The sequence below is a fragment of the Mustela erminea genome, chromosome 1 (genome assembly GCF_009829155.1).
Source record: "Mustela erminea isolate mMusErm1 chromosome 1, mMusErm1.Pri, whole genome shotgun sequence".
Taxonomy (NCBI): domain Eukaryota; kingdom Metazoa; phylum Chordata; class Mammalia; order Carnivora; family Mustelidae; genus Mustela; species Mustela erminea.
In genome coordinates, this window is record NC_045614.1 from 26343775 (window position 1) to 26364263 (window position 20489).

The 20489-nt window shown below is 38.3% G+C and overlaps 1 protein-coding gene and 1 pseudogene across 3 annotated transcripts in view; one reads left to right on the plus strand and one right to left on the minus strand.

Annotated features, from left to right (window-relative positions):
- Nucleotides 1-490: 490 nt before the first annotated feature.
- On the plus strand, nucleotides 491-6192 carry LOC116588868 (annotated as a pseudogene).
- A 644-nt stretch (nucleotides 6193-6836) lies between these two features.
- Nucleotides 6837-20489, minus strand: part of DENND6A (DENN domain containing 6A) — a 63251-nt gene continuing 49598 nt past the window's right edge. For all 3 annotated transcript variants that reach the window (XM_032323085.1, XM_032323105.1, XM_032323095.1), the window contains 8 exons: nucleotides 14988-15053; nucleotides 14818-14882; nucleotides 13750-13839; nucleotides 11773-11826; nucleotides 11558-11667; nucleotides 11240-11342; nucleotides 9567-9641; nucleotides 6837-9096 (listed from right to left, as the gene is read on the minus strand). In XM_032323085.1, coding sequence (XP_032178976.1) covers nucleotides 8965-9096; nucleotides 9567-9641; nucleotides 11240-11342; nucleotides 11558-11667; nucleotides 11773-11826; nucleotides 13750-13839; nucleotides 14818-14882; nucleotides 14988-15053 — 695 coding nt within the window. In that variant the 3' untranslated portion in view covers nucleotides 6837-8964. The remainder of the gene's footprint in view (nucleotides 9097-9566; nucleotides 9642-11239; nucleotides 11343-11557; nucleotides 11668-11772; nucleotides 11827-13749; nucleotides 13840-14817; nucleotides 14883-14987; nucleotides 15054-20489) is intronic.

Below are 20489 nucleotides of genomic sequence, written 5' to 3' on the forward strand. Positions count from 1 at the left end.
AAAAGAACTTGTATCAAGATGGGTATTAGGGAGGGCACATGTGATGAGCACTGGGTATTATATGCAACTAATGAATCACTGAACACTACATCAAAAACTAACAATATAAAAACAGTGGCTAACTAAACATAACAATAGGGTGAAGGGCAGAGGGAGAGAGAGAGAGAGAATCTCAAGCAGATTGCCTGCTGAGTGCAGAGCTGAACACAGGGCTTGTGCCCAGTCCCCTAGGATTATGACCTAAACCGAAGTGAGATGCTTAACCAACTAAGCCACCTATGTGCCCTTTAAACAACTCAGTTTTTGAAATGAGCAAAAGATTTTAGCAGACACTTTACAAAAAAAAACAAAAAAAACAAAACAGAAGCAAAACAAACAAACAAACAAAAACCCCACAAGTAATAAACATAAGAAAAGATGTTCAATGTCACAGGTCATTAGGGAAATGCAAATTAAAATCCCAGTGAGATAATAATACAAACCTATTAGAATGGCTAAAACTGAAAAGGCCGACCATACCAAATGTTGCATAGGATGTGCAGAAAATGGAACTCATACACAGCTGGCGGAAACAAATTAGTACAACCACTTTGGAAAAGTCTGGCAGTTCCTTAAGAAGTTAAACATTTACTTACCATATGATCCAGCAATCTATTCATATAATTCCTAGGTATTTGCCCCACAGGAAAGGATATATATGTCTATACAAACACTTGTATAGGAGTGTTCATAGCAGCTTTATTTGGAATAGCCAAAAAACTAGAAATGATCCAAATATCCATCCACAAGTGAGTGGATAAGACATTTTTATTATAGCCATATAATAGAATACTACTCGGCAATAAAAGTAATGAGCTTTTGATACATATAATATGAATGAATCTCAAAACATGCTGAGTGAAAGAAGTTAGACCCCTTTCTACACTGCCCCTCTCTCCCTGAAAACGTACATGTGTACCAAATCTGTCTCCATGCTCTCACTAGTCAGGAGCAACTCTCAGCTGCTGAGCTTACCACTTTTTGCACCAGTGCTAAAACAACCAGACGCTGCCCACGAGAGCCTCAGGAGCTGGACAGCCTCACTTATCCCTAGCTGTGACTTCCAAGCCAGTGCTATTTTGAACAGTAGCTACATTCATTAGGGCGGCGGCTGTCACAGCGGGATGGCTGGTTTTGGGGCTGGGCTTGGGACTGTGTTTGGGAGCCTCATCACTGGTTATGCCAGGAACTTTTTTTTTGAGGTTACAGCTCTTCTCCTGTGCCATTCTGGGCTTTTCCTTCTCAGACTCTATGGGGCTCTTTTGCCTGATGGTAGTTTTTCCTATCCTCTTCACCATGTTAAAGAGCCCTCTCCACCACTCATGGCTCTTTCTCCCATGTCTCATCTGCTCTGTGTGTTCTTTTTCCTATATATCACTAGGAAGGCTGGAGAAAGCGGTTAGCTCAGGTTTTGGCAGAGGGAGGACAAATAAATACCATATTAAGAAACGACAGGGACACCTGGGTGGCTCAGTTGGTTAGGCGGCTGCCTTCGGCTCAGGTCATGATCCCAGCGTCCTGGGATCGAGTCCCACATCGGGCTCCTTGCTTGGTGGGGAGCCTGCTTCTCCCTCTGCCTCTGCCTGCCACTCTGTCTGCCTGTGCTTGCTCTCACTTCTCTCTATGACAAATAAATAAATAAAATCTTAAAAAAAAAAAGAAACGACAAAAAAAGATTTTTAAAAAGTACGTTCTGTATAATTCCACTTATATAAAACTCTAGAAAATACAAATTAATCAATAGTGATAGAAAACAGGTCAGTGATTATTTGAGAAGGAAGGCAGGAAGGAATGAACGCAAAGGAGCATGAAGGAAGTTTGGAGGGTGACAGATATGTTCCTATCTTGATTATGGTGATGGTTTTATGGGTGTACTCACTTTAAAAAAATTGTTTTAAAGACTTAATTTTTATTTATCTGAGAGAACACAAGCAGGGTGAGGGGCAGAGAGAGAAACAGACTCCCCGATGAGCAGGGAACCCGATGTGGGGCTCAATCCCAGGACTCTGGGATCACGACCTAAGCAGAAAGCATACACTTAACCCACTGAGCCATTCAAGTGCCTCTTATGAGTATGTACAAATTGTACACTTTAAATGCCTTCAGTTAATTGTCCATTATACTTCAATAAAGCTGTTTTTTAAGAACACAAATTGCTGGGTTCTACCACCAGAGCCTCTGGCTATAAAAATATTTACACACTTCATTAGATCATAATCAATCATTTCAATAGTTTCCTCTTCAAGTCTAAAAATCTATTCACTTAATGGCAAGTTATAACAATTCTGGAATATAAAGTTACTATTTTTTGAAAGGAATTCTGCAAGTAATTTATGGTACAATGTATTTATACTGGTTAGTATGGAAAACATAAACAGGAAAAAAAATAAAGGATCCGTGAAGTTTAACTTTCTAATTGGCTAAACAGACATGATGATAGGATGACAAAGAAAATGGGGAGGCAAAAAGAAACAGAAGAACCTAAGCCTAGTGGTAGTCAGTAAAATAGAATGAGACCTATGATTATTAGACAACAATAATTTTTTTAAAGATCTTATTTATCCATTTGACAGAGAGATCACAAGTACCCAGAGAGGCAGGCGGAGAGAGAGAAGACGGCTAAATGGGCAGGCCTCCATCCCAAGACCCTGGGATCATGACCTGAGCCGAAGGGAGAGGCTTAACCCACGGAGCCACCCAGGTGCCCACAATATACATATATATATATATATTTTAAGTAGGCTCCGTGTTCAGCACCCAACACGGGGCTTGAACTCACAACCCTAATATCAAGACCTAAGCTGAGATCAAGAGCTGGATGCCTGACCCATCTGAGCCATCCAGGCGCCCCTGACAATGGTAATCTTAATTTGAAGAAAGGCACAGCATAGCATTCAAGTAGTGGGTAACAGAGAAAGGCTGGTATTCAGAAGTAGAGAAGTAACAGAGGTAGAATTCTCCTGCCATGCTTTATCTATTTCAAACAAACTGCGAAATTAATTGAAAAAAACTCTAGGAGCTCTATTTTATTAATAAGTGCTAATTTCTATTGGTATAAACACCACAATTCTATCAAGTTGCAGATGGCATGTAAGTAATATATCTTCGATATATGGAAGAATATCAAATTGTTAATGATAATTTAGTCATTAATATGACTTAACACATTTTGTTATTTAAATATTTATCCATAATCAGAAAAGTTTTTTATCTTCTTCAGCTGCTTTTAGAGGACTAATATTAGGAAATTAGTAATTAAAAATTTCCCCAAGTTAAGGAAGCCTGTAAAATGCAAGTGTATAAAAACAAAGCCCAGCAAAGGAAATAGGTGACAAAACCAAAAGACTGGGTGCCTGGGTGGCTCAGTGGGTTGGGCCGCTGCCTTCGACTCAGGTCATGATCTCAGGGTCCTGGGATCGAGTCCCGCATCGGGCTCTCTGCTCAGCAGGGAGCCTGCTTCTCTCTCTCTCTCTGCCTGCCTCTCCATCTACTTGTGATTTCTCTCTGTCAAATAAATAAATAAAATCTTAAAAAAAAAAAAAAAACAAAAGACAACAGACAGAATGAGAGAAGATATCTGCAAATGTCTTATCAGATAAAGGGCTAGTATCCAAAATCTATAAAGAACTTATCAAACTCAACACGCCCCAAAAATAATCCAATCAAGAAATGGGCAGAGTAGGGGGGCGCCTGGGTGGCTCAGTGGGTTAAGCCACTGCCTTCGGCTCAGGTCATGATCTCAGGGTCCTGGGATCGAGTTCCGTATCGGGCTCTCTGCTCAGCAGGGAGCCTGCTTCTCTCTCTCTCTCTGCCTGCCTCTCCATCTACTTGTGATTTCTCTCTGTCAAATAAATACATAAAATCTTAAAAAAAAAAAAAAAAGAAATGGGCAGAGGACATGAACAGACATTTCTGCAAGGAAGACATCCAAATGGCCAACAGAGACATGCAAAAGTGCTCCATATCACTCGGCATCAGGGAAATACAAATCAAAACCACAATGAGATACCACCTAGTACCAGTCAGAATGGCTAAAATTAACAAGTCAGGAAACAACAGATGCTGGCGAAGATACAGAGAAAGGAGCCTCTTACTTTACACCCTCCTACACTGTTGGTGGGAACAGAGCTGCTGCAGCCACTCTGGAAAACAGTATGGAGGTTTCTCAGAAAGTTGAAAATAGAGCTACCCTATGACCCAGCAATTGCACTACAGGGTATTTCCCCCAAAGATACAAATGTAGTGATCTGAAGGGATCATGCACTCCAATGTTTATAGCAGCAATGTCCACAATAGCTAGACTATGGGAAGAGCTTAGACATTATCAACAGTTGAAAGGATAAAGAAGATGTGGTATATATACATAATGGAATACTACTCAGCCATCAAAATATGAAATCTTGCCACTTGCAATGACATGGATGGAACTAGAGGGTATTACGCTAAGTGAAATAAGTCAATCAGATAAAGACAATTATCACATGATCTTACTCATATGTGGGATTTAAGATTTTATTTTATTTATTTGGCAGACAGATAACAAGAAGGCAGAGAGGCAGGCAGAGAGAGAGGGAAGCAGGCTTCCTGCTGAGCAGAGAGCCCGATGAGAACTCAATTCCAGGACCCTGGGATCATGACCTGAGCCGAAGGCAGAGGCTTAACCCACTGAGCCACCCAGGTGCCCCTCATATGTGGAATTTAAGAAACAAAACAGGAACATGGGGAAAAGAGGAAAAAATAAAACAAGACAAAATCAGAGAGGGAGACAAACCTTAAGAGACTCTAAATTATAGGAAACAATCTGAGGGTAGCTGGGGGGGGGGATGAGGTAATTGGGTGAAGGGGATTAAGGAGGGCATGTGATGTAATGAACACTGGATATTATATAAAACTGATGAATCACTGATCCGTATTTCTGAAACTAGTAATAGACTATATGTTAATTAATTGAATTTAAATAAAAACAAAATGGAATATACCCAGTAGTATCAGTTAAAACACCATTAACAGGGCGCCTGGGTGGCTCAGTGGGTTAAGCTGCTGCCTTCGGCTCGGGTCATGATCTCAGGGTCCTGGGATGGAGTCCCGCATCGGGCTCTCTGCTCGGCAGGGAGCCTGCTTCCCTCTCTCTCTCTCTCTGCCTGCCTCTCCGTCTACTTGTGATCTCTGTCAAATAAATAAATAAAATCTTTAAAAAAACACCATTAAGAGATACTAAAATTGGTAGATCAAGGAAGTGAGATATAAATATATGTTCAGAATTATTAGAATGAACTAAAATAGGAAAAGTTACAAACTTCATCTTTGGAGTATGCAGTTTGGTGTTGAAAGACCGTATATGAAATTATTTTTGTTATATTAGACCGTTTTCTACTTCTTGTTGCTTCAACTCTTGCATGTATTATTTTGATACAAATACATACTTTTAAATGAAAGTTATAATTACTTAGAAAAATATAAATACAAAATATATAGCTCAAAGCAGGATGTTGTGACAATTGTTCAAGTCCTGCTCTACCCTTACCAGTCCTATAACATTAGTCAAGATTTTTAACCATTCTGTTCTCAGTTTTCTTATCTGCGAAATATGAATGGAAAAGTGCATGCCTGGGCATCTGGGTGGCCTAGTTGGTTAAGCATCCAACTCTTGATTTCAGCTCAGGTCATGATCTCAGGGTCATGAGACTGAGCCCCACATCAGGCTTTTTTTTTTTTTTTTAAAGATTTTATTTATTTATTTTAGAGAGAGACAGTGAGAGAGAGCATGAGCAAGGAGAAGGTCAGAGAGAGAAGCAGCCTCCCCATGGAGCTGGGAGTCCGATGCGGGACTCGATCCCAGAACTCCGGGATCATGACCCGAGCCAAAGGCAGGCATCCAACCAGCTGAGCCACCCAGGCATCCGCCCACATCAGGCTTTACATGGAGTCTGCTTAAGATTCTCCCTCTCCCTCTCCCTTTGTGTCTCTAGCCCCGCTTGTGTGTGTGGTCTCTCAAAAATAAATAAATAAATAAATAAATAAATAAGTAAATAAATAAATAGAAAGAATAACAGATTAAGTTGTGAGCATATGAAAACAAAAGAAGAGATTTTAACAGGATCTTTCTTAAATGTACTGAAATATTTTTACACTTTTAAGAATATTGCCCAGTAACTTCAAAAGGGACTAAGAGCCAATAAATTATCAACAAATTAAAATCCAAAGGATACTATCCAAAGGATAGTATCATATACTTTAAAAAAGGGAGATGAAGAAATAAAAGTAATTTGAGATTTTAAAAAAAGGTAAAAAAAAAAAAAAAAGTAGTAAATAAGGGAGAACCCAACAATAGCTCCCTACCTATTCAGCTAAAAGGTTTCATCAGAACATTTCATAATATTAACACACTGCCAACAAGGATATGAAATCACTTCATTGATCTGTTATTATACCAGACTGCTGTTCACTTGTTCATAATAAACAGAAGAAGGTTTTCATTTGAATTTTTTTTTTTAAGATTTTATTTATTTATTTGACAGAGAGAAATCACAAGTAGATGGAGAGGCAGGCAGAGAGAGAGAGAGAGGGAAGCAGGCTCCCTGCTGAGCAGAGAGCCCGATGCGGGACTCGATCCCAGGACCCTGAGATCATGACCTGAGCCGAAGGCAGCGGCTTAACCCACTGAGCCACCCAGGCGCCCCTCATCTGAATTTTTAAAAATAAGTTGGAAGTAAAAGGAATCTCATAATGCTGTTTCATTTATTATGCATTTTCTCAAGCACTCCAAACTTACTGAGAAACAACACGAGACATCCAAGTGCTTTAACACCCAAGGCCTTTAATTCTTTTTCAGTAATGACCATAAATGCCTTCATAAAACCTTTTTTTCATGAAAACAGTAGGCACTAGGCATTACATCACTGAAAGCAGTGATTCCCTCTGATGCTGGTGGAGATAAACATTAAACGGCAGGTTTTTGATCTTAACAATGTCTCCTCAAAAAAAAAAAAAAAAAAAAAAGGACAACACTGAAAATCATACAAAAAATTGTTACCAGTCTTTCTCAGATTCCCAATGCAATTTTAAGTTAATTTTACAAGTACATAATTTGAAATTAATAGGTAAACCAGGTAAATATGATATGGTTTTCAACACGTGTTAGGTTTTAGTTAAACACAGTAAATATGAAGATACTGTTATTATGCTACTTGGCATCTTTTGCTACTCTTTAGCTGTGCAAAATAAACTTGAAATGATGCATCCTATAGTGGTATAATTTAAAAGATCCTTGATATGACACTAACAACTTTCAAATTCTGGTCACAAACTGCATATAAATGTAAGATTATTAAAATACCCCTTTTTGAAAAATAATAAGATGATCATTTATACCTAAATAAGGTTTCCCAGAAAGATATGAAATACTTTAGCATATAAAAGTAGTTGCCCCTTTTCCATAAGGACAGTGTTGTTTCACAAAATAACTCATATGATCCAAGGCAAACGATTTCTTTCAAATGCCATATTCTCTCTATGACTTTGAGGTATGCTTCAAGAGACTATATCCATGAGAAAAGGGCACATTTAGGTATAAGACCACAGTTACAAACACAAAGAGGCTTTCTGGGTCAGGAGTGCCCTTAGGAGTTGCATTAACAGGAAACAAGAGACAGCTTCTGAAGCCATTTCTCTTACAAACACATACAACTAAATTTGGTTGTTTGAGAGGGCAATTCAAGACACAGCTATTTACATATGTGCTATGTCATGTGTGGCTATTTTAATAGTGGCTTCTGGAGGACACTCCTATTCAAACACAAACCAAGCAACCTTATTCTACCGAACCACAATCTTCTATTTTTGGCAAGGTAGTACTGTTTAAACAAAACAACAAAAACAACAACAAAAAACGAGCTATAACAGTGATTTGGGCAAAACTCCCCACGTCTAACAACAGTAGGGAAATTGTTCAGAAAAAAATTAATCTGGGGGAAAAAACCCTATCAAACAAATAATGCTGAAAACTAATCTTGTAATCACTTACATGACTATAACATAAAACGTTTATGAATGCCTTTGAAATGAGAGTAATTCAGTTTAAAAAACAGCTGATTATGAGATTTACAATTAGAATATCTCTAAAAAAACATCCAAGCTAATTAACTTAAACAGGTTCAACTAGTAAATGGTAAGAAGAAATAAATTCTTCCATAATTAATATTAGATGCTTTCTTGCCTTTGGAGAGACTGGTAAGATTACACTTGAAATGATACAGAATATAATGAAATGAAACCTACAGGACAACTGGGGAAAAAAAAACTGTATCAGGGCACTACTAATAAACATGATGGAGGCAAGAAATGTATCTGTAAGCAGTGATTACTCAAAAGAATGCCTTATAAAATTAGGTATCATAATCAAGTTAAGAAAAAGTTTCAAGACTAGCAGCTGAGCTTTGTGAAACATGTAGGACAACAGAAGGCACGACAAAAGCATTAATTACTTCTAACTACAGTCGGACAGATCAGTCTTTTCCTTCTTCTTAAGAAGACAGCCAGTGTGAATGTTCTTTTTATATCCCCCTGAGTTTTCTACATGATTGGGCAAAGCAGCACCAATTTAAAAAAATATCTGCAATGCCAGCACTGCAGTTTGGAATCACTTATACTGATGGCCCCACAGGTCTCCCATAAGAGCACTTTAGAACATGATTAAAAATATAGAAATGCCTTTCAGTGTTTCAGTATTAAAGTGGAACCACCACAGATATCCATTTTTAAAAATAATGCACTAAAAAGGTCTGTTTAGTCAGTATAGTCTTTCCACCCTGTAGCTAGCATTCACGGCTATTTTCCAGGTTGAGACATCTCCTTTGTGCATTGGGTTGAAATGTCAGTATGCTTCATGGTGCACAATCCTTTTTGGCTGGAAAATTCTGGCAAATGTCATGTCATGCCCGTTTTGAGCAGTATGCCTTGTAGGTCCTCTGGCAATGCTAAGATAATTGCATCTATGTGTGTCCGTAACTTTTCCACAGTGTCAGGTTTCACAGGTAAATGCTCTCGATCCGCCTGCAACTACAGAAGGAACATTTGGAAGCGTTTAAATTACCCTCTGAGTCTGTACTAATACATTATATTCTCTAAATGAACACTTTTAATGGTCTAATGATTTGGAAAATTCAAACTTACACTAGAATTTGGAAGAACTGTAAAAAAGCAATGAACATGCCATTTAAACAATATATTGCTGAGCTCAATAAAAGAATTCTATGTAAATTAAGAGCTAATACCCACAGATACCATGTGGTATTAAATATAACTGACAATGTTTTTTGTAGAGCTCTTTGGACTCCTTGTAAATACTTTTAAAATAATACGGCATCACTGTGATCTGCCCAAGTGACCAAGTATTTTCAGTCATCTACCATCAATTGGCCAATCTTAAGTGTTCTCATTTAAAAAGCTACTTCAGCAACATATCATGAACTGTCACCTCAAATGTGAGGAAAGGATCTTCATAGATCTTTGCTGTTTTGGCTACATACCAGCTTATTTTTTAGCTTCAGTACAAGGTCTACTGTTTCTACTTCTGTGTGTTTCTGGGTCCAGAGAAGTAAGTCCTACAAGAATAAACAAATCCCAAATCAGTAAATATTCAAAATACTTTTTAAACTGCTCTATTTTAACAGGCCAGGCTACTGAGCAGGAAAGATAGGAAGGAAAAGGAGAACAGAGTATGCAACTCAGATACAGCATTACAGTACAAGAATAATTCTCCATATGATATTCTAACAACAATAATTAGATAATTATTTTTAAAGATTTAATTTATTTATTTGACAGAGAGAGATCACAAGTAGGCAGAGAGGCAGGCAGAGAGAGAGGAGGAAGCAGGCTCCCTGCTGAGCAGAGAGCCCGATGTGGGACTCGATCCCAGGACCCTGAGATCATGACCTGAGCCAAAGGCAGCGGCTTAACCCACTGAGCCACCCAGGTGCCCTAGATAATTTTTTATTACAAAATTTTTTATTAACATATAATATATTATTAGCCCCAGTGGTACAGGTCTGTGAATGGTCAGGCTTACATACTTCACAGCACTCACCATAGCACAAACCCTTGCCAATGTCCATAACCCAACCACCACTCCATACTCCCCTCCCCCAGCAACCCTCAGTTTGTTTTGTGAGATTGAGTCTCTTACGGTTTGTCTAATTAGATAATTTTTCACATTAGCTAGAACAATTGTCTAATAGTTGGAAATAAAATAAAATGTAAGAAACTCCTTTCTGAGGTAGCCCTTTTAGATCAATGAAAAAATTGCAACTCCAAGTATAATACTAGTCCCCATCCCTACTAAGCAGTAAGTACTTTAATTTATAAGGAACGTTAACTAACGAATTAAGATAACTGTGAACAGCAATCTATTATGGGATGTAAACTTTCACTTCTACAAACAAGCTCTTCCTCGGCTTATTTGTGGTTGCCTTCATTGCATTCCTCTCACAACCACAAAGTCACCGGGATTTTATGACTAGAAAGTTCACTTCGAGGCTAGCCTACCTCAACCTAAATAAAGATGAGACTATCCTTTACATTTTCACAAGTAGATCAATTTAAAATAGTCTGGTGACAAATTAGAGATTATAAACAGTCGAAATACAGGAAAAAATCAGATAAGGTGTTCCAATTTTAATCTTGATTCTATCCAGGGGCATGCTAGTAAATATTTAACCATCAGTTCTCCAGGAAAAGTCTCTGGTTTGTAGCACTTGTCAAGGTGGCATAACACTTCCACTGTGGCCAACTTCAAGCTATCAACTTGAGACCACTGAACGCAAAGTGGGGAAGAGATGTACACTGTTAGCTCTTGTGGATGAGTATAAGCAGGGCTCTAGCTCGATGCTGGCTCCATTACCTACTTAGCAGTGATGCCATCTGAAGCAAGTCACTTAACTTATAATCCTTAGGGATCTCATAATGCAGATTATAATACACCTACTTCAATGAATCACTGAGAGGATTAAAAGACATCATCCATCTAAAGTACCTACAGTCCCTGACACACGGTCCTTGACACACAGCACGTAATCCAGAAAAGTTACGTATTACTATTTACAAAGTAGTGGATATGGGTATAATATCCCAGCCTCTAAGGATAATGTTATCTTTATTTTCAATAGTTGTTAATCATGACATAAACACACTGTTTTCTAACCTCTTCACAAAGAGCTTCTAAATGGAGTGCCTCCAATTTCTGGGTCATTTCCTTCCGCCGGGTCTTGAACCAACCATCAAAATTTGGAGATTTTAGAAAATGCCTATAAAAATAAATTTTAAAAAAGCAAAGTTTGAGTATGACTTACTTACTCTCAATACCTTTCCTATCTATAGCTTGAAAACCCATGTGAAACAATGGAATTTTTATTTATTTATTTGATTTTTTTTTTGAAGTAAAAGTTTAAGTCCAGCTTTTGGTTTTGTTTTTAAATACAGCTCTACAGATGGGTGAAAAAGAAGAAAACAAAAGACCAACCGGTAAAGTCCAATCCAGTCGCCTTTTATTCTAGAGGTGAGCTGAGGTCCTGTTTTCTCAAGTGTTTTCATAAATTCTTCTGGAAGGAACTGTCTTAACTGGGGTGGACTCTAGAAATTAGGACATACTGATTTAAAAATTAAAAATGGATATACTCACAGACGTTAATTATAGTTAGAGAACTCAAATAAGAATTTAACTGAATATAGTTATACCTTCCATGGAGAGATACTTTTCTGCAAAGGCATCAAGCTTGCCACATATCTTTCCTGAAACCAAAAAAATTAAATAAATAAATAAAATAAAATAATCAAAGTTAGTCATTCTTTTTTAAGATTTTATTTTATTTATTTATTTGAGAGCTCAACCATGAGTGCGTGCACACAAGGGAGGGGAGGGGGAAAAGAAGAGGGAGAGAGAATCCCAAGCAGATTGCGCTGAGCACAGAGCCAAATGTGGGACCCTGTCCTGTAACCCAAGCTAAAAACTGTCCTGTAACCCGAGCTAAAACCAAGAGCTGTATGCTCAATCAACTGAGCCACTCAGGTGCCCAAAAGTTAGGCATTCTTACCTAGATAGTCTTCAAACATATAAACAGACCCCTTAAAAGAAATGGGTTTACAAATTTTTGATCATATGCTCAGCAGCAATGCATCATTTCACAAAATGGACATAGCAAAATTTAGATTGAATTAAGTCAGATTTTCAATAAGGATTTAACTAAACCTTAAATAATCCAAGGAACTGCATATTTTTAGTGATAATCATTAACCCTATTGGGTGAGAAAGTCCCAGAAAATGTACTCAACATTTTATATGCATGATCTCTTTTAATCCTGGCAACCATCCCATGCGGCCATTAATAGTGGAAAAGAGGCTTTGAAAAGCTAAGTAAGCTGCCCAAGGTCACATAGCCTGAACCTGAATTCAGGTCTACTTGACTTCAGCCCATGCCCTTAACCACTACAGTAAAGTTCATTTCAAATCAAACAGGTTTAAGTGGAACAAAATTATTTATATCCATAGACCAAGAAAGAATATTTCACCTCAAAATATAACAGCAAAGAACTCCAGGTTGCTCCCATCTGATATTATAGATAGATTACATTAATAACCACATGGAATCTCTCTCCAATGCAGTCTCTGGACTAGGACCACATGATGGTACTATCTGATACTGTGAGGCATCTTTTAGTATTTTAATATGCTATTCTACTGAATTTCATAGAATAACCATATCATCCAGTCATTTATACCATAATATTGAGTGCTACCAGATGCCTGACTGAGGAAAAGATAATGAATAAGACAGAGAAGGCTCTGTCATCATGGAGTTACTGGTCTCATAGATGTCATATCAGATTGTGCTCAAAAAAATAGTATCAGAGGGGCACCTGGATGGCTGAGTTGGTTAAGCATCTGACTCTTGATTTCAGCTCAGGTTATGATCTCAGGGTTGTGAGATTGAGCCCCACATCAGGCCCCACACTTAGCACAGGGTCTGCATGAGATTCTCTCTTTTCCCCCTGCTAGTGCTCACTCTCTCTCTCTCTCTTTCTCAAATAAATAAATAAATAAATAATATCTTTTTTAAAAAGTAGCTTTGAAAAAAAAAAGGAAATAATATCAAAAATGAGCTCCAGGTTAACCTGTGTTAAGACTAAAATGCAGTAATTACATAATATTACACAATTATCTCATTTAAGATTCACAGCAACCCTGAAAGATATTTAGGAAAAGTGGAATTAGCCACATTTTACAGATAAAGAAAATGAGAGTCAGAGAGAGGAAGTGACTTGCCAAAGTTACACAGTTAATATTAGAATAGAGTCCAGGTCTCCTGCAAAGGACTCTATTTTTAATCATCAAACACATGAACAGGCAAAACATACAACTTAAGTTTTGTTTTTTTTTTTTTAAAGATTTTATTTATTTATTTGACAGAGAGAGATCACAAGTAGACGGAGAGAGAGGCAGGCAGAGAGAGAGGGAAGCAGGCTCCCTGCCGAGCAGAGAGCCCGATGCGGAACTCGATCCCAGGACTCTGAGATCATGACCTGAGCCGAAGGCAGCGGCTTAACCCACTGAGCCACCCAGGCGCCCGACAACTTAAGGTTTTTGTGAATGGGGAAAACATTCATATATATCCTTCAACAAATCATTAAATTAAACAAATACCAATGTTAACTTACTAATGGAATGATGAAGCTTTGTGTCAGTTCCAAAAAATAGCGTCGGAGAATAACACTTTGAGCCTCAGAAGGACGTTTCTGTTGTACACCCTTAAAAGAAAAAGCAATGAAAACTTACATTCTGTGTAAAGGAATATAAAACAATGCGTAATTATAGTAGCTCAACTGATACGTAAATACATACTTTTACTTGATTTAAAAAAAAAACCCAGGGCGCCTGGGTGGCTCAGTGGGTTAAGCCGCTGCCTTCGGCTCAGGTCATGATCTCAGGGTCCTGGGATTGAGTCCCACATCGGGCTCTTTGCTCAGCGGGGAGCCTGCTTCCCTTCCTCTCTCTCTGCCTGCCTCTCTGCCTACTTGTGATCTCTGTCAAATAAATAAATAAAATCTTAAAAAAAAAAAAAAAACAAAAAAAAAACCCAGGACTTCATTTTGAAGTAATTTAACCTGAAGTGCACTGTGCAATATGCTGTGAAAAAAAACCTTACAGTAAAACATCACGTGTTCATCCCACACTTAAAAGTATCAGTTTATAATGAACTGTCTTTATTTCACACTTGCTGTATGAGTATTATTTAGATTTTCCAAAAAATGCTAACTATCTCCTGTTGGATGCTAAGCTATCTCACAGAAGAGCCCATGACTTTTTCACTTTAACTCCCAAGTTTCTTAAAGACTGCCACTAGTTGGTAGCTGCAGCCTTACATTTTACGCCCATAATTATTGCCGCTTCTGGTTTTTATGAAGCTCTGATTCAAAAGAAAGACGTCATTTCGGGGCGCCTGGGTGGCTCAGTGGGTTAAAGCCTCTGCCTTTGGCTCAGGTCATGATCTCAGGGTCCTGGGATCGAGTCCCGCATCGGGCTCTCTGCTCAGCGGGGAGCCTGCTTCCCTCTCTCTCTCTGCCTGCCTCTCTGCCTACTTGTGATCTCTGTCAAATAAAATCTTTAAAAAAAAAAAGAAAGAAAGACGTCATTTCCCATTATCATACATAATGCACATACTGCCTAACTGGATATTGCTTACCTGCATAATGAAATTTAAGTTAATAATATGAGCAAGGAATTACCTTCTGTAATTGTTTTACGATTTCTTCATCTCTACTTAAATATGGCTTATAAGAAGTATAAACTCCTAGAAAGTAAAGAAAATATGGTAAATAGTAAGACCCAACTACATACATAAGTATATATTTACAAATTAATAAAAATAATAAAATATAATAATAAAAATCAATACCAGGTTTAGAGTCCAGAGTCTTTAGGTTCTTCAATTTTTTCACTTTAACCTGCTTAGGAATTTCACCTAAAGGAAATATCATAAAGACTCGTATAATTATTCAAGATTTACATGTTACAAAACTGGAATTTTGTAAGATTAATAATCCACTGTTTATTACTTAGTCAGGGATCTTGTAGCTAAAGTTTTCTTTAAAAAAAAATTTATCTACTTACTAAAGAAAGAGAGAAAGAGAGAAAGAGAGAGCAAATACATGTGGGGGAAGGGGCAGAGGGAGAGAGAGAGAATCTCCAGCAGGCTTCATGCCGAGCACAGAAGCCCACTGCAAGGCTGGATCTCATGACCTCAGCCAAAATCAAGAGTTGGAAACTTAACCGACTAAACCACCCAGGCGCCCCTGAAGTATTTTTCTTTTTTTTTTTTTTTTTAAAGATTTTATTTATTTATTTGACAGACAGAGATCACAAGTAGGCAGAGAGGCAGGCAGAGAGAGAGAGGAGGAAGCAGGCTCCCTGCTGAGCAGAGAGCCCGATGCGGGACTCGATCCCAGGACCCTGAGATCATGACCCGAGCCGAAGGCAGCGGCTTAACCCACTGAGCCACCCAGGCGCCCTGAAGTATTTTTCTTAACATCAAATAATATTTTCCAAAAAAACACAACAAAACAAAAAAACAAAAAAAACCCACAATATTTTCCTGGTGCTTTATTCCTGGTACTTTAAAACTGGATAAATGCTGGATTATTATAGCATTACAGAAAAAAATGTGTGTAAATTATATAAAATGGGTATTTGATCTTTCATTAATATCTATCATTATTTAAAACTTCTCCATTTTTTCACTTAGCTTGTAATTTAAACTCTGTGCCAAAGCCATGAAATTGAAAGCCTATGTGCCAAATATTAATACCCTCGAAGAGTAAATGGAATTACAAGCAACTCAAAAGTTTTTTTCTGACACTCCCAAAATTCTGTTTCTGTACTGTAGAAACTTACACTGCCACCAGGTGGTGACAGTGTGTGTCACAACCACAGACCCGAGCCACAGATGGACAGGCCTCCGGAGCAGGTCAGCTGTGAACAATCTACACAGCATACACTGTGGTTCTTGTCTGGGGGTCAGAGAGGCTACTCTCTAAACAACCCTCCAATCAGCAGAAAAGTGCCTCAAGAGAAGCACTTGAAAGTGTCATAAGCACACTAAACTTAAGATACTTTTTCTTCTCCTTTCTCCGTCCTCCTTCTCTCTGCCTAAGAGTAAGAGGACCTAAGAACTGAAAGACAAATCTGGAGATTATCTAATTCAAGGCTCTGGATTGACAACATATTTTTGTTTAAATTGCTTTATACATCTAACTGCTAACTACAGCTATCTCTTGGGGTGGAACAGTAGGAACACAGAGCATTTTCACTTGTAATCTTACACTGTTAAAAAAGTTTTAAAAGCACGTACTATGGTAAAAACAGGTATTTCTGTAAACTCTCTACTTTGAAATAATTTCAATCTTACAGAAAAGCTGCAGGATAATAAAGATGCTACTCTAATTTTATCAACTGCCCCAATACCTTTAGACAGACCCTTCTTAAAGAAGCCACTATCATATACATGCAAACTAATATTTTCACCAATTCAGTAAATATTAGGAAATGCAAGATACTGGAAATAAAAAAATAAAACAACTAGTTCCTGGTAGCAAATAGCTCACAACCTAATGGCAAAGTAAGATAACAGAGATACATGACAATATAGAAGGGTACGTGGTGGGATAAAATTATGAACAAGATACTATGGATGCAGTGTGTTGGCTAAAGAGGAGTGAAAAAATTTTTTGAGGTTTCCTAAGGAAGTGATATGTCAGCAGTCTTATACAAGAAATAAAAAGTTATCCAGAAAGAAAAACAGCTTTTACACAGAGTTAAGTCCAGAAGCATGAAGAGTATGTTGCCCAGTTACGCATAATGGTAAGGATAGTAATAGCCACCATTTACTCAATCCTTATTTGTGCCAGTCCTGGTCTAAGAATACTGCATGAATGAGTACATTTAATCTTCCCAAAGAAGTAGGTCTTATCGTCCCCACCACACAGAAAAAAGAACTAAAGCACTAAAAGAACTACTGACCTGGTATGCACCAACACTGGCTCTTTCCTGCCATCATCCACTCTGGTCAATACCCAATTCAGACAGGTCGCTAGCTCTAGAGAACTCATCCAAGGACACACAGATAACATGCTTGAACTAGAATATGAAATTAAGGTTGTCTAACTCCTGAACCATCACTTTTATCCACGACGCTACAAAGGCAGGAATGGAGGGTATGCGAAGAGGGGCAGGAGATGAAGTTAGAGAGGTATTTAAAGGTCGAATCTAGAGGAACTATAAAGATGTCGGACATCTCAGTGACAGAGACAGAAAGCATGGGCATGGGGACTAGCGGATGGGAGAGTGAGCAGACAGGATCAAATCTGCATTTAATACACTCGCTGACACCAGGTGGTGATGATGTAAGCCACAACCACAGGCCTGAGCCACAGATGGACAGGTCTCCTGAACAGGTCAGCTCGCTTACACAAAGGAGGGTGAGGTGAAAGAGAAAGCCCAGAGGATAAAATAGAAGCATTGTGGAGGGACGCCTGGGTGGCTCAGTGGGTTAAAGCCTCGCATCGGGCTCTCTGCTCGGCGGGGAGCCTGCTTCCCCCTCTCTCACTGCCTGCCTCTCTGCCTACTTTTGATCTCTGTCTGTGAAATAAATAAATAAAATCTTAAAAAAAAAAACAACAGCATTGTGGAGTACTGCTCCTGGGTAGATACAGAACCTGAAATAAGACAGGTGCAGCAAGGAAAGAGAAGAGAGGGAGCTACTAGAGCTCAAAACCAAAAGGCTTTGGGGACAGACTGAGAGAACAGCAAACTCCAGAAACACTCAGATTGCCAGAACTTTTAAAGATTTTAATTTACTTCTTTTAGAAAGAGAAAGTATGTGCGCATGAGAGCAGGGAAGGGACACAAGGAAAGATGGAGAGAGAATCTCAAACAGACTCAAACAGACTCCAGGATGAGCTCAGATCCTGACTTGGGGCTCGATCTCACAAACCTAAGGTCATGACCTGAACTGAAACCAAGAGTCGGATGATTAACCAACTGAGCCACCCAGCCCCTCAGAATGTTTTTGATTCATCAGCTCATAGTTTTTACTTTGTCAATGGTAGAAGACATTGACAAACTGTGCTGACAAATGCCCATGTACCAATTCTTTTTTTTAAGATTTTATTTACTTATTTGATAGAGAGAGACACAGCGAGAGAGGGAACACAAGCAGGGGGAGTGGAAGAGAGAGAAGCAGGCTCCCGGTGGAGCAGAGAGCCTGATGTGGGGCTCGATCCCAGGACCCTGAGATCATGACCTGAGCCGAAGGCACACGCCTAAGGACTGAGCCACCCACGCGCCCCTCCCATGTAAATTCTTATGAGAACATCTCTCATCTTGACTTTTGTGGTTGTGCTTTCCAGAGCTCAGAGAAGATTCTCACCACAAGATCTGTAAAACTTTTGTCCCCTTAATAAGTACCGAATTAATACCTATTTAACTATACAGATAACTAAATTCAACTAATTTATCTGCTTCTGACTCCAAGAACCCAAACAGCATGTTTAAAACCATAATGGTTTGAATAAGTCTAAGTATTCCTGCCCTTATTTTCTGTTTCCTTCTGCTCTGAGTCACAAAGGACTTGCAATTATTCTATCCATCAATACTGTTTATTAACACATTATTTTCTGAAACTCACTGTGCAAAAAAGAACCAAGTTTCAGAGGGGAGAAGAGTTAGGCATGTTTCATATATTCTCATAATCAGTAAGTTCTGGGTAATAATGAAGACAGGTTACAACCATATCTGTCTTTTTAAAAAGGAAAAAGCCAAAAATAAACCCGCTTGTGGTAATCTTCACTTAGACAATTCCCCTCTGTCTCACTGGCTCTCTTCAGGTGTAAGATGTATACTGATCTCTAACCTTAGCCATCATCATTCTTATACTGTAGTATGTAATAGCTATAAAGAAAATTAGTCATGAAGATACACTGCCTATTACCAAAAAATTTTAATGAGTATTTGTCAGATGGCTTTGCGATACAAAAACAAACAAGTGTCTGCAATGAACCCAGCTGTCTAACAAAGAACCCAAAAGTTATTAAGGGGTGCCTGGGTGGCTCAGTCAGTTGAGTGTCTGCCTTCAGTTCAGGTCATGGTCCCAGGGTCCTGGGATGGAGCCCCGAATCGGGCTCCCTGCTGGGTGCGGAACCTGCTTCTCCTCCCTCTCTGCTGCTTCCCTGCTGTTGCTCCCCCTGCTTCTACTCTTTTCCTCTCTTTATTTATTTATAAATAAATAAAATCTTAAAAAAATACTTATTCAATGTCTGTTATGTACAATGCATATTAGAGACGGTTTAACATTACTAAATTAATAGTCATCACCATTGTACTTCTGTATATAGGCATTAGAATCTTCCACATTTAGGCCAAATATTTTACCTTTAGTGAAATCACCAAACCCAATTTCTTCTGGTCAGAAATTATCAGTTTATAATTTGATCCAGTATACACTAATAGAATTACTTTTACTTTGGGAATATTTGTTAAGTACTGACGTCTTAACATTAAATGTCTCTTTTTAATAGAATTTGGGTGAACTAAAACTAGGTATAATCCAGAAGAAAGAATCCCTTTATAACAGCAGGAATGATCCCTCTACAGGGTTAAAACTAAAGGTATGTCTCTGGTAAAGTTATGAATCTCAGTTTTGCTGTGCCTTCCCTACCAGTCCTGCAGAAGATATTTTTCTGTAGTTTTACTGACCCTCTCAGATAGTCTTGAATTTTCAAAGACAGAATTCTAAGAAGGACTGTTGTGTTTCACAACTTGTGCAGCAAATGCAGTGCTCCTGGTCTTGAGATCAATAGGCAGAAAAATGCCACAAGATATACACGCAACAGTCATAAATTAAAAGATAAAGGGATTTTCATGAATATGAAACCAAAAGCAGAGGCAATAAAAGAAAATACAGAAAAGCTGGACTTTTGATCAAAACTTGAAACTTTTACATTGGGGAGGGTATGTGAAATGTGTAAAGCCTGATGATTCACAGACCAGTACCTCTGGGGCGAATAATACATATGTTAATAAAAATAATTTAAATGAAAAAAAATTAAAACTTTTGTGCATCAAAGGACACTATCAATGAGAGAATGACAAGACAACTCACAGAATGCGAGAAAATATTTACAAAGCACTTATCTGGTAAGGGATTGGTATCCAGAATATATGAAGAACTCTCACAACTCAACAATAACAAAACAACCTGATTAAAAAAGGACTTGGAAAGATAATTCTCCAAAGAAGTTATTCAGGTGGCCAATAAACACATGAAAAGAAGCTCAACATTACTAATCATTAGGGAAATGCAAATCAAAACCACAGTTAAGATAACAACTCACACCCATTAGAA